Consider the following 25,381-nt stretch of genomic DNA (forward strand, 5'->3'; position numbering starts at 1 on the left):
ACGCCTTTCATCAATGTGCAGACCGGGTGTTATTCAACACGGGGATCGACTTCGTAGACACTTCATTGTCGATGTTGTTTTGTTGATGATGAGACGCCCAGGCAGAGTAAATGTTGGGGTTAAATCAACCTGTCGGACAATCGGTTCCTTCCAAGCAACATGGCAAACAAATGGTATTCCTTAACGCCGTTCCGTGCAATCTCGAGGGTTCAGATCATGGTAATATCCGTGCCAATAAACTCCGACGTATTACATTCCCATGGTAGTGAGTGATCGCCGTCGCTTCAGATGTATAAAACGAACGAAGTGTAGGACAAGGGTTACTCGGCTCGGCTCGGCTTGGTTTGATTGTTTCTTTCTTTCTTTCTTTTCGTTCTGACGTGGATCTCATTTATCGTTTTTCGTAAAACTGCACAGCCTTTTCGAGTTCGTCGAGACTTGATCGATCGCCATACATGTTCATCAATGCTTCATTTCGCTCTCGGTAGGCGGCATTCTCGCGCTCTGTGGCTTCCATTTGAGCGATGCGTCGTTTCGCCACCATGTCGAGAGAGAGCTTTGCCCCGTAACCAACAGCTACAATAGCCGCGACGGGCTTGGCCCTTTACGGTGGTCAGCGTGTGAGGTGAAGTCGTGCGGCATACGTAATAAACTTACAATCTTCCAAAAGACATTCTCTTCTGAGGACGAAGGTGAGGAACAATATTAGGGTGAATACGGGCGGCAGTGGAAAATGCTTGTCGAGGAACACGCATCATTGTGAGGAAGGAAGATGAGATGGGGGGAGACGTGAGGAGAGGGAAGGAAAGGTGTGAAGAGTTCTTCTCCAAGAACTTGACTTGGCAAGGGGGTACCGTAGTCTAACAGCACAAAAGGTAGGTAGGTACTATAAGTAGATATAACTCGGTAATAGTAATCCGTTTGAACTAGGTAGGTAGGTAGGTAGGTAGGTGGTCTATGTCGATGGGAGGAAGAAGAATCTCAGTTGTGAAAAACCGTTGTGGGAATGGAGGGGAGGAGTGTTGATATAAGTCTCACCTGATTTGATTTTTATATGGCTACCTACCTATGTAACTAGAAGAAAAGAACAAACCGAGTGCATCGTCTCAGACTAGGTAAAGAGCGCCCTGGCCTGGCTGATGCCCATGATCGAACGACAACATGTCTTCAAGGGCATGGGGATGGCCGTCTTGACTGACTGTGGAGTGGGGCGGGGGTGTGAGTGCGCCCCAGATTGTGCGGAGCGGCACTGAAGCCGATCACCTGGATCAGGTGCTAGCGGCCGGTAGGAGTTGCCTCTACAACGACAATCTACAGGAGACTGTATACACAGAGGGTGAAGTGGGGAAAGCTGTGAACGGTGCGGGAATGGAGTGGGTGTGGTACGATATGCGGGATGAGCTTCAAATGGCGGGGTTGGGAAGAATCGGATTGGACATTTGGATTTTCACTTGTAGTTCAACGTCAATCAAGTTAGTCCAAAAAGAGTATTGATATATTCCAGTCTAGGCTGGCTCAAAGGGGTGACTAAATAATACACAAAAAGGTTAGTGGTTAAAGATAATTCACAGTAATTCTATAAACAATTTCTTCCATTTTGAAGCAACGTAGGTCTCAAATATGTTGGTCTAATTCGCATCTTCTTATTCCGAAGGCAATCCGCAAGAGTCCGCAAACATTCGACCAGAGGAAGCTCCCACCAAGCAGAATTATTTATGTGCGGCCAATAGTGGGGGGCATCCGCTCTAATCTCACCACCATGACCTCACCGTGGCCTGTCCAAGATTCGCGTCCATCCCGCTTCCAAAGGAGCTTTTGTTTTCTATCTATCTCATAGGATAAAGCAGTTGGCAAAGCTCCGACTCTCGTGGCACCACTAGTACTCACTCGCTCACTTAGTATCAATCGATATTTGCTTTAGCTAAGATGGATGGTCAAGTAAGATGAATGTCTTTTGCAGCACTTTCAGCGGACTTCCGCTTTCCCCGCATTCTGCTGTACTTATCTACGGTCAATAAAATATATGTTGCAACAATCGTGTCTCGGGCGAGCTTAACCTATCCTTTCGACTAAAAAAGTGCAAGATTGTGGTGTTTGAACTTTCCTCGCACACCCTGCACATACAACACTTGACACTTAGGTACTGACTTGACTTGGTACTTTCAGAGGATGAGCCCACCAATCATTAGACCTGTATCCCCTCACTGATCTGCTTCTCTTTCTGTTTCTCATCGACACATCTTATTGCTTTGACTGTTACTATACAAGACCAATGAAAACAAACTTATCACGAAGGAATGATTACCTGCTTAACCTTGTGTTGTATCCTCATTTATCTATCATGCTACGGGCAATCAAACGTACTTTATTCAATAGCCGTCTCGAACCTCACTCGGCTCTGCAGTAGGTAGTTATGGAAAATTTCAGGGTACTAGCTCCACGACCTTATCTGCTTAGGTCTATACCAAATACCGAGCTCCACAGAAATCTTAAGACCTGGATCTCCTTGGCTGTAACATCATAATTCAGTATACATTGACAAGACCAAGAGTGTATTGTATTGTGTTCTGTCCTGCATATCATATCAAATCATGAACCTCCCAGCCATCGGTCTGTACATAGTAACAGGCATTGCCAATTAAGCTCGTCCATTTTGATGTTGTACCTCGGTATTGATCAGGCTTGTTAAAAGTAGTCCGTTCTTGGCCAAATTGTATGCCATCGGTAGAAAAACTGGTCTCACAATTATTATGCCCAGGACCACTTTCAGAGCATCACTGTTTGAAGCCAGGGTCTTTGGGGCGCGGATCCGGACCGGCAGATGATACACATACATTGAGTCCACTAGGTAGCCATTCCAAACAACGATGAGGTAAAGACGGGCCGGTTACTGCGCAGTGATTTCTGGTTATGTACCTATCTCGAAGCGAGCAGCGGCCAGCCGCATGATTCGAAGTCTTTTAACAAAGCTGAGGATCTTGTCCCCCACCGATTGTGAGGATATAGCCTTGGGTGTATAAACAACTAGGTGTGCAGAGTTTGAAGAAAGCGATCAACTACCTATGGACTGGAAGTAATTACTCGGATCGAAAAAAATCGTTTATATTTACTCTAGCAGCTACCTATTCCTACATACGACCAAAGGTAGTGGAAAATACGGGATCCCGTCCGCTCTCCCATAGTCAAGCCACTAACCGGCGGATTAGTAGTTGGGTCGGTGACGACCAGCGAATCCCCGCTGTTGTATGTTTTTTTTTTTTTTTTCGCTATCCTCATAATTGTCCACCTACCTACCCACTATCTAGGACATCTGATAGTGTTCGTCTTTACATCAAGACATCCCCATTGTCTTGCTGTAGATTAACGTTTTTTTCCAAACCTGGAAAGACTCACTAACCACTGGGAATGCTGTGCTGTCACGGAGGGTTGTCAATTTTCACTACCTAGAAAAAGAAAAGAAAGCAAACGCCCAAACTGCCGTCCATGATGGACTCTCTTATGCGAACCCTTCCGTCACTCAACCAAATACTTTCCCATGCCCAGGTACCACTGTACGGGGTTATAAGTTTCGTTATTTTGCCCAATGCCACCCAGATATCCCACGTCGTCGAGAACCTCCTGCTCCGTCTTCTCAATATGATCCCGCAACTGAAAGACGTCACCATCGATAACTTCGTCAGGGCCCCCAAGAGGATACTTGCATAGCCAAAGATCCCATACACGGTTCCACACGTCGTTCGTGCGTATGAAATCAGTATCGAAACAGTTCTGTTGCCACATCAGTTTGTAGTGAAATAGCATGGCCGTCATGAAATGTCCCACCCCTTCACGGGAACCAATCTTCCAGTTCTCTGAGCGCGGAGTCTTTTGCTGGCGCCACATTTCGGAGCAAACAAGAAAACGCAAAATCAACTGCTGAAGATCCCCTTGGTCTTGAGCTTCGGGTTGGGGACGGATATAGCTGTGAGCCAGCTGAGCCCTGGCCGCTGTTTTGACGCCAAACATGATGTCCAGAAAGACCGGGCGAGCTTTCACGAGAGCCTTTTGGAAGTCCTCGTCAGAGAGTCGATACATGTGTTTACTGTATTCCTTAATAAAGTGCCAAAACGCAGTTCGCACAGGTGGCGAGTCTATGAAGGATAAGAGACCTCGAACTCTGTGTTCCCTTGTGTTGATGTCCTGGATATCGAAAAAATTCGTGATCACTGCATCGGCGAAGTCTTTGGAGTAAACCGACACGGGAAGCCCCTCGCGGCTTTTTGGCAAGTCGGTCAAATGTAGTACTGGGTTTGAAAATATATGAAGCTCCTCGTCGCAGTTCTTATCGTTGCACCAGACCTCTGACGGGCTCGCTCTCCCTTGAGAAACTTGGCGAAGGATCAGGGCTCTGCGGATGAGTTGAGACCGTCGCAGCGTGCGATAACCTTGTGCAGTAAAGCGATCGTCATAAATGGAAGTCTCAGAAGGACCCGAGTTCAAAGTACTGTCGGTGTTTCCCATGGTGTCAGATCCGAGGGTTGAAGTTGATGGTCATAGTGAGGAAACTCCCAGTCTCCTTGAAAGGTAGAATGTTACTTATAAAGGTGTGATTCCCCGAGAACTGTTCTGGATACACCCACTGCCCATACCAACATTCGGTGAACACAAGTAAGGAAGAAAAGCCTAGATTGTCCTTGTTCTATGTATTGTGCTACTGGGTATGCTCAAAGAACACTGGAGGAAACAATTAAATGTTTCTTTCTACTTATGAGCTTTGTCAACTCCAAAGAAACACCCATCACTCCGGATTAATGTCGCAATCAACATGGCATGTAATTCCTACACATAGCTCAAAGAGTGATGATAACTTCTTTGTGCCACCCTGCCACAAAGGACCAATTCTTGAAGACCTCTTCTACGAATCTATTACCATAGGAACTTTCTACAATTCTTACTTCCACACAGACACGGTGTCATGTGGCTTTTCTCTCCTGGCTCCTCTCCCTCGTGCGACACTCCGTCAACATAATCAAACGTAAGCTCTTCTCCCCTCGGTATATCCTTGATCGCAAACAAGGCAAGATCATGTATATGTTTATCAGCATGATCGCCCACGCGTGCAAATATTCGCATGTTGGGCTCACAAGAGTGATTGACAAAGCGCGTTGGGCCGGACATGAATTCGCCATCAACTTCGAGAGAAGGCCCTTTGAGTCGGGTGTCAAGCGAGTCCGGATCGGTGAATTTGTCCAGTGCAAAAAGGTAAACGTCTTTACGCTGCGAGATGGCAGACTGGCTGCGACGGCGGTCTGCTTCCGTTGATGTGATAATCTCACCCAAGTATCGATCAACAAACTGTCCCTTCTTGATAGGTACAGGTGATCTTACTCCTGCAAAACATAAAATAAGTGAATTGAACGGCACAAATGTTCTTGACGAGAAGGTACGCTTACCCCATCCTCGATCTTCAGTGCGAAAGATTTCCAAAGGTACAGTCCTGCCACGCTCAACAACGCGGTTGGGGCAGTTTATACTACAGGCACAGCTCTGGTGACACTCGTATATAGGCATTTTTGAGTTGTGAAACTTGGATCGCAAGAGGCCAGCTTTTGCGCCATGGGCGTGGTAGGCGTACGCCTTTCTGCGCGGCCGGTCAACATCCATGCCGTCGATGTTATCCCCAAATGGATCATCTTCATCTTGACTGGAGTCTTCTTCATCGAGATCAGCCAGGCAATGGCAGCCTGTGAACTGGCATTCGGCGTCATTATCACAGGAGCAGCCACTGTGGAAGCTATCCTCAGCTTGTCTGACTCCAGCACCAAGTTCCACGCTTTTTATGAAGCGAAAATCGTCGGGAAGAACTTCAGAGTCCTGCTCGTTAACTACCGTGACTGGTAGAGTCGAGTGAGTGGGAAAAGAGCGTATTTGACACCAGTGACAGTTGTTGCATTCTTCTTGGTAGCCCTGATTACAAGATCAGTCACTGCACATAAAACAAAGACCTGTGAGGGTATACCTCTTTGCCGTGATAATAAAAATGACGTTCCGTTGCCTTTTGCATTCTGGACATCTTCCTTTGGTAGTAGTGAACGCGCTCCTAATGCTAAGAACGATTATGGAGAGAATGATTTGTTGCTCGGATGATTTGGGAAGAATAAAGGGTTAAATTGGTTCCAGCTAACGATTCCAAGTGAAAGCTACCTTAGTACCTACCCACTATACGGCGAGATTTAAATCAGATGCACTTGAGTTGGGTCGGTACAGAAGGCCGTCGATATTGGAAGCATGCCCGGTCAAGCTCAAGGTAAGGCACTGGAAATAGCGGACTTGGTGGATGCTAGGCGGGCATATGCCGGTTTTTGATTGGTTATTGCCCGCCCTGCGAGTAAAGGTTGGCATCTATAAGGTAGAGTATCTATCTTTTACTGATGAGCCTCTGAGGGCGTAGGAGAACCGTGAATCAATTATTGTGCTTGCCGATGTTCAGTACAAACTTATTACCTCTGCAGATGTAATCTTTGCAAGCATACCTAGGTACCTTAGTAGTTGCCTATTAGTCGGTTCGCGGTAATGCTTCCACAAACCCCTCTGACAATGGCCAACATTTGACGATACGACAGGGACAACCATCAACTGTCCCTTTAGTGCCTATGATTGCTTTCCCCTTTCCTGACTACTAAGGTAGGCCAGTAGATCAGCGTGTGGTTGTGTCGACTCTACATGCACTTAACGTCTGCATTAGTAGTTTTATGAAAGGCCGCGTTTCCCCCGTTCTTAGACTGTCACTGTTACAGTGATGCATCATGAACTCTGAATCTTTATCACTTCGGCCCGTCTCACAGATACATCGTCTCTTTTGCATAGTTAAAGAGCCTTCTCGTTATGTGTGTGTATATATATATATGTGTGTGTGTGTGTGTGTGTGTGTGTGTGTGTGTGTGTGTGTCGTTAATCAGTGCCTTGGACGCTTGCTGAGCTTTCCAATAAAGCTGAAAAATATCGATTTAATTACTGTCCCGGTACCTGTCTAGGACCCCGTTCTCTAGGTAGGTACTTATTAAGGTACTAATTTACCTACCTACCTAGTATTTTAAACTCTAAGAACTCAACTAACCGAGTCCCGCTTTTATACTGCCTCTCCTGGTCCTAACCTCTAGGCAAAGCGCCCAAAAAGCAGGAGTCAATACTACTAAGGTACTTACATACTTACTTACCTTAGTAGGTAGGTAGGTTCGGCGACTCCAGACCAGACAGGATCAGACCGAAACTCGGCTCCCGTCTTGCTTGATTCATTATCTCCTCTTGTTCTGCCTTTTCTTTTATTGCTCTGCGCCTCTTGCCTGCGTGCGCCGCGCCGTTCTCCCCCTTCTCTTCCTCTAAATCTCCTCTTTTCGGCATCTTACTTATTGTCCCTATTCCCTTTCCTCGCAATCAATTGTGACTCTCTGGTCAACCCTACCAATGATGGCTAGTCGCTAAAGTTGGGATCATCATTCCTTTACTCAACCGTTCAATCCACAAGCTCAACGCCGATCGCTGCCGCCCTCATAGACTACCTCACTGTAGCCAGAATGGTACAGCCCTTCTTCAAATCATCCGCCAGGATCCCGCCATCTCTAACATACAATGCCAGGGCTGCTGTCTTTCTCGTTCTTCGGGGCCCAACTCGCCTTACCCGGGTGGCGCGCCCAATGCTTCATCGCGTGCTATTAATCCTCCCCCGATATCCCTCCCTGAAGCTGCTCAACCACAAATCCCTGCCGAAAGACGTCGCCAGCGTCGTCGCAACGACCGTCCCTTGGACCAGCACATCGACAAGCCCTTGAAGCGACATGAATGGACTTCTCGCGACCGGACCTGGACCAAGAGCGAACTGGCAAAGGAACGAGCCGCATTCTTCGATACACGAGTCACTGGACGACCTGAGATATGGCAGACTATTCATGCAGCGTTGCAGGTTCTATGGGACCCCGCAAGCCAAGACGCCCAGGACGATGGATCAAATGGGCTTGCGACAGCTCAAATGATTCTCTCGGCTGCTGAGATTTCATTACCTACCGGCGACCTCGCCAACGGCGTGTATGATTCTCTTGGAAACTATTATCAAGTACCTGAATGGGCTGTTTCCGACCCGCAGAACATTGGGGAGGATCGGGAAACCGGTGCTAAAGGCGACATTTCCACCGTGGGCGACGACACAGCAGCCGACGAAGAATTGAGCGACGAAGAGCTTGGTGGCAAAAAGCAAGAAAAAGGAAAGGAGGCAGACGAGGTGCATAAATTGGTCAAGCTGCGAGCTAGGCTCAGTGAAAATGGTCAGGACATTACCGTCAACATATCAGAGTCGGAAACCGTGCGAAGCGTAGCCAAAAAGATTGCCCTCGAGGCTGATGTGAGTACCCTCTTACCCTGACCAATTCCTCATTCGATGGGGTACAAATGAGTAGAATGTTAACGTGCTTCTCAGCTTGCGTCAACAAAAAAGATCAGGATAGCATACATGGGCAAGATCCTGAAGGACAACTTGTCTCTATCCACTCAAAACTGGAAGACAGGTCATGTCGTGAATGCTCTTGTCTTTGACGTCGTTTAGTTATTGTGCCTAACCGTCTCTCACACGACCAAGTTAATTCTCAAACTCAACATCTGTCGTGAACACTTTTCGCAGCCAATATATTGATCAACCGCCTTGCCATACGCCCCCCTGATGGCTGCTACCCCTTCTCTCATTTATTTACCAACGCCGATTATACTTGGACAATACCCTCATCTTGCTTACCCTATCTACTGCATGTGTTTCTATTGGAGTTGGAGGATAATGGTCCAGCGATTTTTTGTTTTATTTTTCAGCAATTTGTATTACTCCGTCGCCTTATATGTCGATATCAATACTGGGGCACCATACACATTGTCCCACAGCGCACGTATGCGTGTCAATAAACCGAACCAACGTGCATGATAACATTCATCATGATCTTACTTTTTATTGCTATTCCAAACGAGAGGCCACCTCGGCATCCTTATGGATGACCTATGTCTTGAAAAGGGTCTCTTTCTTTTTTGAAACCATGTGCCTTTATAATCAACATCTACTTAAACCTGCTTACAATGAACTCTACCAGGGACCTATCGCATAGCCTTTTGGTGGGAAAACACCCATTAACGTGCTCCGCCTCTGACTCCGCTCCTACCATCGTCATGAATCTTGAAATGCTTCGGTAGCCTGTTTCGTGCGATCGGATTCAGGTACCTTTATGTATCATCAGTTGGTCTAAGACGTTGAGCCAATCTTATTGAGACCCTTCAACGAGCCCAGGCTCAGGGCTAGGCCTTGTGATCGACTCCTTATTCTGACAAACCCAGTGATAGGCCCGTCCTCGCCCTCCTTCTCAATGCTCAGGTTGGCGAGAGCATCCTCGCCTAATTGACTGGTTAGCAAAGTGTGGCACGTACTTGAATAAATTGAACCTACCGAAAACGCTTCTTGCATACAAGTTAGCACTCAGGAACTGGCAGTCGCCCTTAAGGCTAGCCTCTGGCGTCAGGCAGTTCATATTCGTGCAAGCCATTAACTGATCAAGGAAGTCGCGGAGAGTCTTAGCCTTGGAGTTGATGTTGACCTTGTTCTCCCATTCAAATTCCGTCCACATGGTGCGGAACTGAGTCTCAGTGCAGGTAGCAGGCTGTATGTAATCCATTATGTCGACATGCAGGTCATTGAGAATAACAACATTGGTGTCGGTGGAGTGAGCACCGTCATAGACAACGTTACCAAAGATGACACCGGTATCTGTTGATGAGACCTTGATGGTGCATTGGACGTTATGAAAGTCATGTGGACCTAGGTTTTGTGTGGTAGGTCTCTCGACCACCTTCAAATCACCAAGGGTGGCAAACTCAACTGAAAGGTTCTGGAGGGTTTCGGTGGTCTGATTAACCAGAAGAACGTCAAGAACAATATCGAACTGATGGACCTTGACATATGCTTCAGCATAGACGGGGTCAGAGAAGCCGGTCAACTGAACCACACGGCTAAGCTTGGAAGAGAGATCCTCAGCGGTGCCCTCACCACCTGTTGCCCTCTCTAAATCCACTTCAATCTCATCGAGACCATCAGTGGTGTTTTTCTTGGCAAGCTGTCGAATGGGGACAACATCATCAACCTGCACAGCTGTCTTGGCCTTCTCGAAAGCTTCCTTGGCGGCTCGCTTCTTCTCCTCGACCTGAACCATTGCCCGGAAAGCCTTTCGGGTGTCATCCAACCAGACAGTCTCAAGTTCCTTCTTCTCTTCAAACTCGGCCAAAGAACGCACGCAGGACATGATTCGATCTACAGAATCCTCGTCTATGGGGGCCTTGACGAATTGAGACTGACCCACCCGGATAATAGAAATCATGATGAGCATAGCCTCAGCTCGGAGAGCATTAGTACGAGCCTTGTCGGAAGAAATCTCATGGTGTCGCATGACGAGCTTGACCAGAGTGGAGGACAGGACAGTTGCCAAATAGTAGTCACCATCGAGGATGAGTTGGCGCAGAGGGGGTTTCTGTGCAGTCTTGACAGCCTCCAACCTGGCGGCAGCTGAGGACTGACTGGTAAGAGCAGTCTCAGTAGCATAAGTGCCATCGGCAAGAACCTTACGTGAGCCAGATGGCGCGACGGGCTTTGATGTGCCATTGATATGATCCTGAGTCTTCTCGTCGTCATCGTGGGAGTCAAGTAGCCGTTGCTCGGAGGCGAGAATTGGCATTTCGCCCAAGCTCGCACGTATCCTCTTCCAAGCTTCTCGGATATCCTTCTCTTCAAGGGAGTATTCACCAATGATCCACATAATGCCACGGTAAACCTTGCCAGCTCGGACCTCACCCAACGTAGAGACGAGACGCTCGATGATAGTAGTTCGCAGGTTAGGGAATTTCTCAACCACCTCTTTCACAAAGTTGATGACATCGACAGCCGAAACGTTATTGAAGTCAGCGATGAAATCCATGAGAAGTTCGACGACGCTTGCAGCAACCTCAGAGAACTTGATGGCGCACTGGTGAATCGAGTGGATGAGGAGTGATCGGTATTCAGTGTTCTTCTCATATTCTTGATCGACGGTCTTGGAGAGCTCCTTCTTGAGCAGGAGAACAACCTCTTCGACATTCTTGCTAGACACCATCTCAAGGGCAAGGCCGAGAGCCTTTCTTCGAACGTCGATATCGGTACTAGACAGAACTCGGAGGATCTCCATGGTAAGGTCGTCAAGGACACCTTCGTTCTTCTTCCGCAATTGGTCAACTCGATCAAGTACGATAAGCTTAACGTTGTTGTCTGCCTCTTTGATGCTCAACTCGATAAACTTGGCGGCGGCGGCCTTCACAGCAACCGGGTTGTTCGTAAGGGCGGTTAGGGACGAGGCGGCTTCGTATACAACAGTCGAGGCGCCGGCTTCCAACAGGTCAAAAATCAATCTCAAGTACCGAGCCTGTTGTACCCGTTAGTAGCTGCAGAGCTCATGTAGACAAATGTCCGACCAACCTTGTTCTGTGAGTTCTGGACAGCATCCTTTCGAATGAACTCGAGTTCGACAAGCTGGAGAAGCTCTTCTGCGTTGGGGATTCCTTCGAAAACAGAACTTAGATACAGTAAGGCAGCATCATGGTCGATACTAGCAAGGGCGGCAAAGCCATTCCGTCGGCAGACACCGTCACTCTCTCCCTCGAGGAAGGTAGAAATAAGTTCTGAGGCGTCAGGGATCAAAGAAGGCGAGTGTGTGTGAATAGAGGAGATGGCGAAGACGGCATTCTTTCGGACGTAGGCATGTCGATGTTCGAGGCAAGATCTCGCTGAAGAGAGGAGGGGCTCAATAAGCTCAGCTTCCCTCAGCTTGCAAAGGAAGCGAAGAGTGTTTCCTCGGATATATTCATTGGGATGTTGGAGATCGTTTCGGATACCGTTACTACGAAGTTACTGTCAGTGATGTTCGGTGGCAGCCACTGTCGAGGCTATCAGTATAGGTAAAATAGAACGTAGTCATACCAGACCAGAATCATTTCTTGCTTAAGCTTGCCGCTGTTGTCAAGCTTGGGGCAGATCTCATAGTAGAAGTAGAGAAGCTTCTTGAGAGGCTTGTACTTTGAGGGCATGACAAAACGGATAATATGCATGAGCAAACTGGGCATAGGATCACCATTGAGCATGATGGTCAAGATGCGCTTCATGGTCTCAACCTTGCTCTCGTCTGTACCTTTCTCCAACTGCATGCGCAGGTCGGAAACGGTGGGGACATCGGCCGCATTGTCCTGATGAACTAAACTGTACGCATTCTCAAGGAAGCCAGACATCTTGAAGGGTGCCGCCAGAATCTGGCCGAGAAAATTGTTGAATGTGTTTGTTGTAGATGGGACGTGGCTCTTAGGGGGGACGGCAGGAGGTGGATTGGAGGTACCAGTATAGGTGGTGTCGACTTCGGCGGTGGGGAGGCTCAGCTCAGGGGTTCGGTTTGCTCTTTAGTTTCGATTGTCGGTACAAATAGCAAGATATGTCTAGGCCATTCGTTGGGTTGTTCCAGCGCGCAATCGCCGTCAGTATTTTGCTAGAATCCCCTATGGTAGTTTGACCAATTTTGGACAGCGTCGACTTCAGGAAGATCTGTCCTGCCAGCGATGTAGAATAGGTGGCACAAAGCTAGATGGGAGGGATGCGGTCACGTGATTTTATCAGGGATACCTAGGTACACTCCAGAAGAAGCTTCGAGCCTTGAGTAAATAGGTCGTGCTTTCTTAACGTCCTTGATCTGAGTAGGTATCCCAGAAATACTACAGAAAACAATCGCTCTCGATAGGTATCTAAGAAACAGTTTTGATCCAATATCCAAGGCTGATACAGATAATTGGACTTCGATACAGAGCGTTAGATTTGATTTTGGCCAGAAAGGCACCTCTGGATAAGTTCAATAGCACAATACACCAACAGGTAGGTAGGTAGGTAGGTACCTTGGTAGAAGTGGCAGGTGGAAGGTACTAACCTAAGCTGTCTGCCCCGCCAATGGGTCCGTGCATACACATACATACCACTTACCTATCTAGTACATACATACCTCCTACTTATGGGCACCTTGAACTAACAGGTCCCGCCCGGATTCTTTCTCAGCCTTGCGATCCTAATTGTTGGATTTATTCCTTGACCACAAAAAGTCAACACTTCCGACACCATCTCTCACTTACGCAGCCATGTCGTCGTCAAACGAACCATTCTATCTGCGGTACTAGTACGTACTTACGTTTGCTCAAACATTTCTGCGAGTGATGCTAATGAAGCCTGTACGAACAGCTCTGGCCACATGGGCCGTTTTGGTCACGAATTCTTAGGTACGAATAGCCTCGAGCGATTGAGCTTCTAAAGATATTGGTTTTAACGAAATGGTGATCAGAGTTCGACTTCCGGGTTGTTGGAGACGGTCGCAGCGCGGTAGCCAGATACGCCAACAACTCCAATTACCGAAACGATAGCTTGATTCGAAAAGAGAGTCAGTATCACGCTCCAACCCGTAAAGCATCTTTTGCGCTGACAAAATTTTAGTGTGTGTAAGCTCTGTCATCGTCGATGAAATCAAGCGAATTATCAAAACAAGCGAAATCACGAAGTATGTCAGTCCCGTTGCGCTGGAACCTTTATTGAGCGACCCTGACTATAAACAGAGAAGATGATTCAAAATGGCCGCAGAAAAACAAAGACGGACGCCAGGAGCTGGAGATCCGCATTGGTAACGATCATATCGCGTTTGAGGTCAGTTTCAAAGCAGCGATCTTCTAAAGGGCATCATTAACAAAAGAGCAGACCGCCAAAATTGGATCCCTGGTTGATGTCACCGAGTCCGCTGATCCCGAAGGGTTGCGAGTATTTTACTACCTCGTCCAGGATTTGAAGGCCCTGGTTTTCAGTCTCATCGCATTGCATTTCAAGATTAAGCCCATCTAAACGATAAACAAGGCAACAAGAAATGAGTCGTGGCATTGCCTGCTCGGCACGGTTGAGCACACAGCAACGAGACTGGTGATGGCGACAATGACGCATCTGGTGTTTATGAACGATACCCAACTGTCAAAGAGTGACGCGGAACGCTTTCGCCAACACTGAGCACTTTACCCTACATATCACGAATCAAGGAAGCATGCTTACAAAAAAGGGAACGATATCATAACAATGAACACCTGAGAAGGAAACTCCGTCTTTTTTTATGTTCAACGTGATAACGAAGGAGGACCCTGAGTCAGATATCGCAGGCGAAGAACCTGCGAAAAGAATTTGAGAGGCTGGATAGTATGGTACGACAGTTTGACAGCGTTGCGCAACACTCAGCGCAACCCTCAATTATGGTTGACAACGCAGGGTAGGATTTTGCCATATATCGTGTTTATAATTATACTATTCCTGGCAGCTCTAGCAACATGTTTGATCCCTGTGATAGGCTCACGTAAGGTCGAGTTAATGACGATCTTGGAACCAAACAGAAAGGATTGCACACAATAGCTGAGGCAGCAGGTTGGAAACGACCGGTAAACAGCCTTCTCTGATACGCGTTATTAAATTACTAGGTGTTCAGCCAAGAACATCATACTAGGTGTAGTCGCCGTGACAAAAAGGTTTTCTGGTGTTGCAACAAATTGGATGTTAATCATGTCAGTAAGTCTCAGGATGAATAGTATTGTAACTTAGTACCTTCTAGATAGTAGTATGGGCTCGTTACGACCTCCATGAGGCCCGTCACCCCATACAAAATGCAGGCTGCAATAGGTGCAGTGGGGAATGCTGGGGCTGCCCGATGCTGGTATGTACTGTATCCCTGGGGCACACAGCACGGAAGCAGCCCGACAATTCCTGATGTGACAAAAGAAAAAGCATCTGACCCTGATGGCGATATTAATTAGAGTTCCAGGGAAAGAACATAGAGAACTACCTCCAGGATAAAATAAAATCCATGCTCCTAGTATAGGTTAGTAGTTAGTACGATTCCGTCGCCGGCAGATCGTTTTGTCAAACTTTCGCTTCTTTTGTGGTGGTAGTGTTGTTAAGGTTCCCTGGCCCGCTTAGATCCATGGAAACTGATCCCTTAGTATCCGTAGTCCAGCCTGTTCATCTCAATCCAAGATGAAAACAAGGGTAACAGAGAAATGAGCTTAATTTACGTGCTTCTTTCTTATGAGATTAAATTATGGCCGTAACTGATATTGGATCGTGATGGGTACCTCAATTGAACAAATTCATGCCCGCTATTTGGCTTCTTAGGTCTCTGATATACCTTAGTAATTGGTGCCAACTTCACCCATAGGTTGGAGGCAATTGGAACACATGAACTCTAGGTAGGTCTCCCGGGTGCTTCCACTGTTTGCAATGACTGTTTTCTTTCAAGCCACTCTGTAGACCATGATGTTATCGAGTCAATGTTACACGGCACCAACCATCAGCCATCAGTCCAACACACAACATCTACTAAGGCACGATACAGGCTGACAGGTAGTGTGCCATGATCTAATGTGGACTAATAATTGGAAGACATTCCGTCTTGCCGAGTGGAGGTTGAAGCCCCCCACATATCCGCTACAGAACCCCAGAAGATGAGAACGGGATGTTAGCCTACTAAGGCCAGGGCGGCCAGCATCACCGACCGACTTGATCCCCATTTCTTGCTATCGTCCCATTCGCGATATGGTATACCTACCTACATTACTTGCTTGCTCATACTTTTCTCTTGTGACCTGAGACCTCCTTGTATTACTACTGCATCTACTGCTTGTTGCCCTATCTCTTGTCATAAGGGCTTTCTGAAGGAGCTTTACCAGCAATACCAAATTCTCTAGTCCCTGAGATCGCCACCGTTTGATGATTAACACTAACTTGCTTCTCCCCTTTGGCATCGAATAGCGCTCCACGTCAAGACAGGACTTGCAACTTGCATCGTCCACCAGGCCGACTTAATACCCCCGATTTTGTTTTATTCGCGTCCCAGACTGTTGCCTCCACTGCGTCGATACACTCGTCGCTCAATTGTACTATACTCCATCGCACGCCACATACAATGCCAACGCCATCATCCAACCAGCCTGTCGAGGCACCTTCGCCGCGTTCCTATAGTTTCTCAACATGTCCTGACGACGTTCAAAGCCAACCCCACCCTGCTTGGCAAGCAAGCAACGAAGACCAAACCCGTGCTGATGATGTCGGTATCCAGTCCGACACCATCGACGCGCTAACTGCACCTGGGTGTCCAACTGACGATACCATCATGTACGATGGGCGCCCATCAAACGAAATATCTTCAAGATCTACAACCATGTCCCCACGCCCTCAAACCGCCACCACCACCGTAACAACCCCTTTGCATGAAGAATCTGGGCCCGAAACGAAGGGAAGGGACGCCGAAACCGGCAACCAGCTGAGTCGAGATCTTTCCGATAGTACACAACGGGCTAGTGAACCTCAACCAACTCCTTGTGAATCACTCAGGAAGAGGGAATCACCGAATGAGGTATCGGAGTGTATCGATTTTGATGCGCAAGAAGATGAGCTCTGGTCCCCATCTATGGGCCCTGACTACTCATGTATACGAGTGAGTCAACCTCCAAAAGTTCTTTTAGCGTGATGCAATTTCCTGACAAAACGAAGACTATTCCATCGGCTCCGTCTTCCTACCTCCGTCCAGGTAGTAAGTTCCACGGTACACAACAGTCGGAACGCCAGGTCTACGACGTGCAAGTCGAGATTAAACACGTCGACATGCGAGAGTCTTTTCTTTGTGGCTACCTCCGGATTCAAGGTTGGTGCTAGGCATATATCACTTTGTACAAACAAAAATCTGACTCTACCGTTCAAGGCCTGACTGAGGATCATCCCACCCTCACAACATATTTCGAGGGAGAAATCATCGGTTCTAAATACAGCTTTTATACACAGCACGAGAACTGGGGCGCAAATAGCAAGGTTGATTTAAGCCACTGGGCCAAATTTACAGCCTTTCGTCCATTTCAGAAGCAAGCCCGTAAGGGACCCGTTATCATTCGCGATGCTGCCCAACGAGAAACTATCTTCATGCGGTGGAAAGAACATTTTTTGGTGCCAGACCACCGCGTCCGCACAATATCTGGCGCCAGTTTTGAGGGTTTCTACTATATCTGTTTTAACCAGGTCAAAGGCGAAGTGAGCGGCATATATTTTCACTCTAAAAGCGAAAAGTCAGTGTCATATCCCTCACTTGCTAAACTTCTCAATTAACTGGTCATAGGTTCCAACAACTGGAATTGAAGCATGTTCCTGATCGAGGATGCTTCGCCGCAACCGAGTTCCGCTAAGCGCTTTGTACTTTCGGGAATGCCTGTGGCACAAATTGGGAGCGTGACGTTAGCACGTGTATATGGACAACTTGCCAAGACCCTTCCTGTAATGGTATATGGGTGTTTGGCACTATTATTCGATGTGGGTGTTTCTCGAAGTCTAATAGCTTGGCACTATTATAACACATAGATGTGGCCACGTATAGGGAGTTATGAATGTGGTATTATGACAACTTGACGAACATGCACGAACTCCGTTGCGAGTCATATTAGTGTTTGGGATCTGTTTTTCTTCTTTTTTTTTTTATCTTTTTTTTTTTTTTTTGGAACAGCCTCTCACATACAAATCTGGAGCATAGGAAATCTTTGGTGGGAGTAGAGCGAAGTCTTCTGAATGAGGTTTTATTCGTCTACCTCAAACTTTTTGAAATATCCACGTCGAAATGGGTTGAGTTCGTCTGCTGATGTCCCCTCCAACTTGATCTCTTGTCGGTTTGCATAGGTCTCGAGGGCCGATTGTGACACCTGTGAGTCGGGAATCCGACGATAAGTGATGAGTCTTCTGGACCCTAGCAGATGTCAGCAAGGGAAAAGTGAGAAAGTAATGTTCCCAGAATAACTCACACTTGTTGAAGGATTGAGTACAGACCACAACCACCTCCATGTAAGGATGTGAGGGCACTGAGATTTCCTGGTTTTCATCGTTGGCAGTTGGCATCCAGAACGACAGGCGTCCATCGTCAACGAGAGTATTGGCTGCAAAGTCAAGAATATCATCGAGCATTACCATAAAGCTATAGGGCTTTTTGGGCGGCACGTAGGTTGGTTTCCTGATACGGTCAGCGCACGAGTTGGGCAAAATCGGCCGATGTAGAACGAACATTCCATGTTGCTTGCCTTGCTCTATCAGCCATGGCGTCTTTTCGGGATCGCGAAGACCAAGCACCCTCAACCCTTCTCGTACACCATAGGGCGGATCGCAAACGATCCCGTCCCATGTCCTACGATGCTGCCTAATTGGGGTATTGGTCAAGTCGGCAGAGAATACATCGCCCAAGCAAGAGCCAATGCCATATTGGTCGAAATTCCCTTTGAGACTCTTTTTCCCACCCTCCCCGCGGATGCTACGACCATCAATATCACTTCCAAAAGCAAGAGCGCCGAAGTGAGCACATGCAATGGGAAAGGAGCCTGTTCCGACGAATGGGTCGTAGAATAATTTACCAGGAGCAGCCAGGGCAATGTTAGCCGTGACTAGTGCGAGCTCCGAATCCATGCTTGTTGTTGAGATGTACCCTCTCTTCTTCAAGTCAAACCGAACTAGAATGTCCCGGGAGGAGTTGCCAACATGGCGGGCAAGATACATGGCCGTTGGATCTGGGACGTTTAGGGGTACGCTGTCGTAAGGCCACATTTCGAATATGGTGAACAAGTTGTCGGGATTGGACATTTTTACAGGCCCAGTCCATCCAAGAAATCTGAAGGAGTTGATGAGTTCAATGCGCTTCTTCGCAGAGCGAGTCCCTTGGTAGGGATCAACATCAAACTTGAATGACTTTCCGAGATAGCTGTCCCATATGTGAGACGTGTTTGTCCTGACCGATTCGTGGAGTTCTTCCAGGGTGCTTCCTTTGCCCCAGAGCTCATGTATAGACTGGATGAGGATGGATCTCTTGGCCAGACGCTGAGCGGCTTCGACTGAAGCCAGTTGTACGACACAAAAGGGGGACTGTGTCTAGTAAGTCTCTAACAAGCATGTATTGAGTAGGACGACGGACATCTTGACTATAGTCAACTATTTCCATTTCCAGGCCCTCAATTAGGGCCAGTGCCTCGATTTCGGGGACTCGAAAGGTCTCATGCGCCTGCGCGAATTTGATTAAAAACTCCATGTTGGATCTCAAGTCTCAAAATGCCGTCAGGTCTGAAAAGAAGCTGGCTTAGCCAGCTATGTGGTAAAGATGCAAAGGTGAAGAGGGCAAACTACTGTTGAAACTTCCTCGTTGAGGAAGCACTTTTTGCAGCAAAACACTACCAAAAGGCACAATCTCTGGAATAGCGTCTCCAAGACTAGAATGTTAAAGGTTCTGAAACCTGCCCTAAACGTGAAGTCTATGCCATAGCAAATTGCGAAGTGCAAAGTTCCTCTTTAGTAGTTCATATCTTGTGGAAAAATTCACCGAAAAAGACCCGGCTAAAATCCAAATTACGTTGGTATCACCCAAGTGCTATCCGTTTCCCGACTTACACCATTCAGCGACTTATTTCAACAACCTTTTTGTTAAAGCGCCGCTTTGTCTCCGTCTCTCTGTCTCCTTATTTGATTCCCTCGATCCTTCGACATGTTTCCTGCTGCTGCGCCATCGGTCTATCAATCGTCAAAATGTTTCGTGACACACGGTTCTATGAGCCATGTTGATACCAAGCAAACTCCTCGTAAAGGCAAGCCATGGGCCGCAATTACGTCGCTGGATTTTATTCACAAGGTCAGAATTGTTCTTGCGTGTCTTGAGTTGGGTGCGTACTAACCAATACAAGGTCGATCTGATTCTGCCTGCAGAGGTACACGATGCAGTCAGTGAGCAGCTTGCCAAGACTACGGGGCCTCCACGCTATTCAAGGGTGGTTATGTCTCTTGGAGACGTCCTGCAAGGCGACTTCTTTACAGAGTACATCAAGAAGGGTGCGCTTGATTGTCCACGCTACTGACATTTACTAATTTATACTCGGTGACAGGTGATATCGCCATGCATTCAGAGGGACAAACAACTGTCGGCACTCTATTTACTTTGTGTGAAGGTACATACGGTAGTTTGTACTTGATCAAGTACTGACCGCCTTTAGGTGTCCTTACAATGTATGTGGATAAAGAGGCACATGAACGCGCAGGTCTTCCAGGAAAGCCTTATGGATCGAAGGGTGGAAGGGGATCCAAACCTCGTTGGAGTAAGTACAAAGGGCAACTGTCCTGGATGTTTACTGATCAAACAATTTAGCTATAACATATAACCTCAGAGACCCATCGATACTCCGGGGAAAGAAGGGCTTCGATAGATTGAAATATGCCTGTAAAAACGTCTTCAATCAACCTATGACATGGCTATTTTGCAACAAGACGACGCAAAGTAGGTACAAGAGGCTTGACATGGCTTTTGGATTTTCTTTCCGGCTTTTTGCTGACTTTTGGAAGTTCCAAACCCAGACCCATTACAGCAGTTCTTCCCCACGGCCTTCACCTCAACACCCATCATATCTCAAAATCTTGCGGTCGCCCAACCAAGTCTCGATGTCGACCCGGATATTCTTACAGAGAACAACCGTGAAGCTCTTGAGTATTTCGCTACGGAGAGGTATGAGTGGCTCTCGCTCATTCGCTTGACCAGTCCACGCGTAAGACCTCAGGATAGTATTGATCCCTATCTGTCACGGTATTGCGTCCCCGGCGATAAAGCTAAGGAATCCTCGGTCTGCAGGATAACTTGGGAAGGTTTTTTGTCGGCACGGTGGCTCCATGGTCTGCTTATGGATGTGTTGGTGGCTTGTCCTTCGGGGGCATGGTTTTCTCTCGACGCTACATGCTTCTCGAAGGGTGTACCAGGAACAAGTGATGAACTCACAATTCTCAGACCACCTAATTCAGCTGGTAGGTACCTCATGTGGGAGATAAAAGCAAAGGATTACTAGTCCTGCTTCGATCGTACGTTGCGTTCGTCGCCGACGCCGCCCTCTCCTAGGACAGCGTCTTCAATCAACCTTCGTAGTTCAGCTTGGCCTTGAGGTGAATTGAAATCGTCGCGCTGGGCCAGCTCCTCAATTCTCCTTCGGAAATCTTGGTCAATTTCTTCAGGAATATCCGTCACTTCGTCCATCGTACCAACTGTAACCTTCATACCCTCTGGAGGCGGGGGGATAACCTCAGGCATAACAGCCGCTGCAGTCGAAGCAGGATCGTCGACTTGCCTAGCTTCAATCTTCAATAGGTACTCTGCAACCGCAGGAAAGTCACCTTCCGCTTCAATCTTCTCTCTGGCTGTCAGCCCTTCCAGTCCTCGGTGACCGACGTTCGCACCAAGTTCTTCGACAAGAACTTGAGCAGCGTCCTGGGTTTCGACAACAAACAAAGCGGTCTCGTTGTCTTCATCTTTTATATCCACATCCACACTAAACTCGCGGACAAGGGTTCGAAGAAGATCGAGGTGGTTGTAACTAGCAGCGGCATGAACTAGAGAATAGCCATGTTCATCTTGCGATGACGCCAGTGCTGGTTTCTCCCTCAGGAGGGGCAGTAGCGTGGAGTTGTTGTCGGCTGCGAGAAGGAACGGGTTGGGAGTCGTCATGTTGGATGGGAGGTGCAGTAATCGAAAACCAGCAGCAGTGTTCGTACGATTCAATTCTCCAATTCTAGCCCACTGGCGTTCGAGTTCCTTGGGTTGTTGTTAATGACTTTAATCAAGATGCAAAGTTGTTGCCCCAAGAATATTTTTGGCGGGGTAGTTTTGGTGTGGAACCTCCAACTGTATCCATTGACAAAGCCCTGGAGATAAATTGAAAATACCCTCGGCCTTGTTTTCAGCGAAGATCATGCGGCTATCGATACTCAAGGATCCATTTTGATACCATAAAATAAAGCTAAATACACGATTACTCATCGTCCGTTGCGGTAGTGAATTCTATAACATAAAGTCGGAGTCGGCGTGACACGCGGTAACCTCTAGTAAGCTCTCCAGGGTAAGGTGGCACTATGCCCTCCACAATGTTCCTGCCTGATCTTCAAAGATGACTCAGGAAACTCTCGTTTGTTCCTAACTTCCTGGACTAAATACCACCGCCCATCAAGCCTCGTGAGACCATTTTCTGTGTCTGCGGTCTGACTCATTTTGAAGGCACAAAATCACTGTTGAGGCGGTGCACCAAGGCAGTTCCTGGCCCGCACCAACCACCACAGCCTCTGTGAGCGGCATCCACAGAATCAACTTCAGCACCTTCATATAAAAGCTTCAGCCCATACTCGTTGGCATTGCTAAAGAGGTGTTAATTAACCCGAGCACCCTTTAGACAGATACTGCAGTCCACGTATTCGAAACCCATTGTCTTCTTACTTAGGCCAACAACACCCCGCTGGGTCTGGTCACTTAACCTTCTATCTCTGGAGTCTTGAAAAATGTGAGTCTCTTCATGTCAATGTTACCAAAGACTACTTAGCCAATAATGATCCAATGGTAGATCCGATAGAAACGTCTCGACGGAGAAACTCCCAGATTTGGGAAAGGTACCACTTCATGCCTCATTGCCGCAATCCTCTTCGCTTTTGTCTCACATCATTCAGTAGAACAGCCATAGACCAACATTTATCTCGAGATTTCTCACCAAGGCCAGAACAAATGTCGGCGCCATATACACCACAGGACGTGCAAGCCGTAGCGGCTGTTGTGCGTGCTCTAGATAATGCTCGGAAGGACAAGAAAAAGAACGGGTTCTCGGTCAAAAAGACCAGTTTCGACGTCAAGGGATCGGCTGATGGCCTCCAAGTCGAGTCATGGCGCTTACAAGATTGGGACTACAAACGGCCTAATCTGCCGACCTACGCTCGTGGACTATTCACCACAAGAACACGAAGAAACGAACCAGAAATCGCTGTGAGAGGCTATGATAAATTCTTCAACGTCGACGAGGTCCCCGAGACCAAGTGGAACAACATATTCACGCGAACACAAGGACCTTACGAACTTACTCTCAAAGAGAACGGTTGTATCATCTTTATTGCTGGACTGGAAGATGACACCTTGATTGTTTGCAGCAAGCATTCGACAGGAGATCGAGATGACATTCAGGTCAGCCACGCAAGTGCTGGAGAGCAACGTCTGGAACAGCAGCTGGCTGCCATTGGGAAGACAAAGGCAGATCTTGCCCGAGAGCTTCGCAAGAGAAACGCCACTGCGGTTGCAGAGCTCTGTGATGACCAATTCGAAGAGCACATCTTGGAATATGGTCCTGATAAAGCTGGCCTGTACCTTCATGGCATCAACCTCAACTTGCCGCAGTTTGCCACTTACCCAAGTCGGTATGTCCAAGAGTTTGCTGACGAGTGGGCGTTCAGAAAGACTGGCCTTATTTTAATGGAAGATATCCGCCAGGTCAAGACCTTTCTCGAAGAAGTAGCCGAAACTGGGGCGCACGATGGACGAGATGTTGAGGGCTTTGTCATTCGTTGCAAGATGTCACACGATCCAGCAACGCAGCCGTTCCAGGATTGGTTCTTCAAGTACAAGTTTGAGGAGCCATATCTGATGTACCGCCAGTGGAGGGAGTGCACCAAAGCTCTTATTGCTGGTAAGCAGCCGAAGTTCAAGAAACATACCAAGATCACGGAAGAGTATCTTCTTTACGCCCGGAGACGACTTGTTGCAGATCCAAAGCTTGCAAAGGAGTACAACGGCAATCACGGCATTATTGCTCTACGCAACGACTTCTTGAATTTTAAGGACCTGAAGGGAGCAGATGCTGCCAACCTTGAAGATCTGGACTGCCCGGCCATGACAGAGGTCACTCGTGATGTGATTTTGTGTCCTATTGCCACCATTGGTTGTGGCAAGACGACAATTGCTATGGGTCTTTCACGGCTTTTTGGCTGGGGCCATGTTCAGAATGACAATATCTCTGGCAAGGGCCGCCCTCCGCGGTTCACAAAGATGGTGTTGGATGAGCTGAAAGAACATCCTGTTGTGGTTGCAGACAGAAACAATGCGCAAAGACACGAGCGAAAGCAGATCATTACGGATGCCAAGCTCCAGCACTCTACTGTTAAACTTGTATGCCTCAATTTTAAACATGACGAAGATGCGATTGATGAGATCCGACGAGTTACCCAGCAACGAATCATTGCGCGTGGGGATAACCACCAGACGATTCATGCAGCAAGCGATAAAGACAAATTCATTGGCGTGATGGAAGGGTTCATCAACCGATTTGAACCCTGCAACCCACATGGGCGACCTGACGATGGCTTCGATGCGTTCATAGACCTTGACCCTACAGCCGGTAGTCGACAAAACCTCGAGGTCGTTGTAACGCAGTTGCACAAGCTGTTCCCAAACCTCGTGAGAGAGATTCCATCTTCCGGGGCTTTTGATGCCGCCATTGATTATGCTCTCGGATACCAGCCAGAATTTAGACATGATATACCTGATCGGGGTAAGAAGAATAGCCAGCAGCAAAAACAACAAGCGAAGACGCCAAAACAGAGGAAGATGGAGTACATGTCCGTTAACATTCCAACACAAGATGTTAACAGCGCTCTCGATAAAGCATTCAAAGACACACCGTCGTCAACCTCTCGACTGTATACACAACTCAAGCAAACAAGGCGTGTACAGTCAAAATTCCATGTCACCTTGATTCACAAAGCTGCTAGCGTCAATCATCCCGAGCTTTGGGGAAAATATACAGCTCTCCACAAGGAGACAGAGGCTGCTGGTAACCCTGAAGGACAGGTCGGCGAATGTGATGTAATGCTTGAAAGGGTGAGATATCTGTTCTCGAGTCAATTGATTTGGTGTCGCTAATTCGTTACAGGTCGTATTCGACGATCGGATCATGGCCATTGTTGTTCGCCTGGCAGATCAAGATGATCAGTGGCAGTGTGTGAACCGTGTTGCGCACATTACAGTCGGAACCCGAGATAATTCGGTGAAGCCTAAAGAGAGTAATGATCTCCTAGCCAGGTGGTTGGAAGTGGGTAGCTCTCCCGAGACCAAGATTGGCGAGGTTGTGTTTGCGGGGAAGCCGACAGTGAAAGGTACAGTGATGCCGGTTTTGAGCAGATTTTGAGAGGTAGAATTGTGGTATGGTCTCTTCAGAGATGAGAAATATTTTCAAGAGTATCGGCGTTTGCTCGCTCAAACGTTAGACGCCTAGTAATGAAGACGCCTGAAATAGCGTAAAATCAGAAGAAAAAAACAATACATTTCCGCACAGCGACGACTCGGTCTGAAGTTCGTTTCTTACTAACATTGGGACCACTAAAAGTCCTGATTGAGTACAAGCACATCTAATGATACGAGAGGTGGAATATGTCCAGCAGCCG

The 25,381-nt window shown here is 47.6% G+C and overlaps 11 protein-coding genes across 11 annotated transcripts; 5 read left to right on the forward strand and 6 right to left on the reverse strand.

Annotated features, from left to right (window-relative positions):
• Positions 1–391: 391 nt before the first annotated feature.
• Positions 392–758, reverse strand: FPOAC1_002917 (uncharacterized protein; the record flags this gene model as incomplete). The annotated part of the gene is made up of 2 exons (XM_044847489.1): positions 392–602; positions 658–758. 2 exons carry the CDS (start codon positions 756–758, stop codon positions 392–394), a joined length of 312 nt encoding a protein of 103 aa, XP_044713405.1.
• Positions 759–3,513: 2,755 nt separating this feature from the next.
• FPOAC1_002918 (uncharacterized protein) lies at positions 3,514–4,500 on the reverse strand (the record flags this gene model as incomplete). Its single annotated transcript, XM_044847490.1, has 1 exon — positions 3,514–4,500. One exon carries the CDS (start codon positions 4,498–4,500, stop codon positions 3,514–3,516), a length of 987 nt encoding a protein of 328 aa, XP_044713406.1.
• A 405-nt stretch (positions 4,501–4,905) lies between these two features.
• Positions 4,906–6,052, reverse strand: DIM5 (Histone-lysine N-methyltransferase, H3 lysine-9 specific dim-5; the record flags this gene model as incomplete). Its single annotated transcript, XM_044847491.1, has 3 exons — positions 4,906–5,369; positions 5,433–5,946; positions 5,999–6,052. 3 exons carry the CDS (start codon positions 6,050–6,052, stop codon positions 4,906–4,908), a joined length of 1,032 nt encoding a protein of 343 aa, XP_044713407.1.
• A 1,501-nt stretch (positions 6,053–7,553) lies between these two features.
• On the forward strand, positions 7,554–8,575 carry FPOAC1_002920 (uncharacterized protein; the record flags this gene model as incomplete). The annotated part of the gene is made up of 3 exons (XM_044847492.1): positions 7,554–7,556; positions 7,616–8,374; positions 8,450–8,575. The coding sequence occupies 3 exons, from the start codon at positions 7,554–7,556 to the stop codon at positions 8,573–8,575; spliced, it is 888 nt and encodes a 295-aa protein (XP_044713408.1).
• A 678-nt stretch (positions 8,576–9,253) lies between these two features.
• On the reverse strand, positions 9,254–13,264 carry FPOAC1_002921 (uncharacterized protein; the record flags this gene model as incomplete). Its single annotated transcript, XM_044847493.1, has 5 exons — positions 9,254–9,402; positions 9,455–11,453; positions 11,507–11,927; positions 12,008–12,475; positions 13,251–13,264. 5 exons carry the CDS (start codon positions 13,262–13,264, stop codon positions 9,254–9,256), a joined length of 3,051 nt encoding a protein of 1,016 aa, XP_044713409.1.
• A 46-nt stretch (positions 13,265–13,310) lies between these two features.
• Positions 13,311–13,948, forward strand: MNH1 (Protein mago nashi; the record flags this gene model as incomplete). The annotated part of the gene is made up of 5 exons (XM_044847494.1): positions 13,311–13,338; positions 13,401–13,496; positions 13,550–13,613; positions 13,669–13,756; positions 13,808–13,948. The coding sequence occupies 5 exons, from the start codon at positions 13,311–13,313 to the stop codon at positions 13,946–13,948; spliced, it is 417 nt and encodes a 138-aa protein (XP_044713410.1).
• A 2,098-nt stretch (positions 13,949–16,046) lies between these two features.
• FPOAC1_002923 (uncharacterized protein) lies at positions 16,047–17,316 on the forward strand (the record flags this gene model as incomplete). The annotated part of the gene is made up of 4 exons (XM_044847495.1): positions 16,047–16,577; positions 16,634–16,784; positions 16,842–17,199; positions 17,250–17,316. The coding sequence occupies 4 exons, from the start codon at positions 16,047–16,049 to the stop codon at positions 17,314–17,316; spliced, it is 1,107 nt and encodes a 368-aa protein (XP_044713411.1).
• Positions 17,317–17,700: 384 nt separating this feature from the next.
• FPOAC1_002924 (uncharacterized protein) lies at positions 17,701–19,190 on the reverse strand (the record flags this gene model as incomplete). Its single annotated transcript, XM_044847496.1, has 4 exons — positions 17,701–17,867; positions 17,923–18,128; positions 18,180–19,027; positions 19,077–19,190. The coding sequence occupies 4 exons, from the start codon at positions 19,188–19,190 to the stop codon at positions 17,701–17,703; spliced, it is 1,335 nt and encodes a 444-aa protein (XP_044713412.1).
• A 450-nt stretch (positions 19,191–19,640) lies between these two features.
• FPOAC1_002925 (uncharacterized protein) lies at positions 19,641–20,906 on the forward strand (the record flags this gene model as incomplete). Its single annotated transcript, XM_044847497.1, has 7 exons — positions 19,641–19,784; positions 19,837–19,981; positions 20,035–20,097; positions 20,143–20,244; positions 20,295–20,423; positions 20,489–20,648; positions 20,897–20,906. The coding sequence occupies 7 exons, from the start codon at positions 19,641–19,643 to the stop codon at positions 20,904–20,906; spliced, it is 753 nt and encodes a 250-aa protein (XP_044713413.1).
• Positions 20,907–20,978: 72 nt separating this feature from the next.
• On the reverse strand, positions 20,979–21,635 carry FPOAC1_002926 (uncharacterized protein; the record flags this gene model as incomplete). Its single annotated transcript, XM_044847498.1, has 1 exon — positions 20,979–21,635. The coding sequence occupies one exon, from the start codon at positions 21,633–21,635 to the stop codon at positions 20,979–20,981; it is 657 nt and encodes a 218-aa protein (XP_044713414.1).
• A 1,044-nt stretch (positions 21,636–22,679) lies between these two features.
• FPOAC1_002927 (uncharacterized protein) lies at positions 22,680–25,349 on the forward strand (the record flags this gene model as incomplete). Its single annotated transcript, XM_044847499.1, has 3 exons — positions 22,680–24,818; positions 24,871–25,093; positions 25,324–25,349. 3 exons carry the CDS (start codon positions 22,680–22,682, stop codon positions 25,347–25,349), a joined length of 2,388 nt encoding a protein of 795 aa, XP_044713415.1.
• Between the last annotated feature and the right edge of the window lie 32 nt (positions 25,350–25,381).

Source organism: Fusarium poae, chromosome 1 (genome assembly GCF_019609905.1).
Source record: "Fusarium poae strain DAOMC 252244 chromosome 1, whole genome shotgun sequence".
Classification (NCBI taxonomy): Eukaryota; Fungi; Ascomycota; class Sordariomycetes; order Hypocreales; family Nectriaceae; genus Fusarium; species Fusarium poae.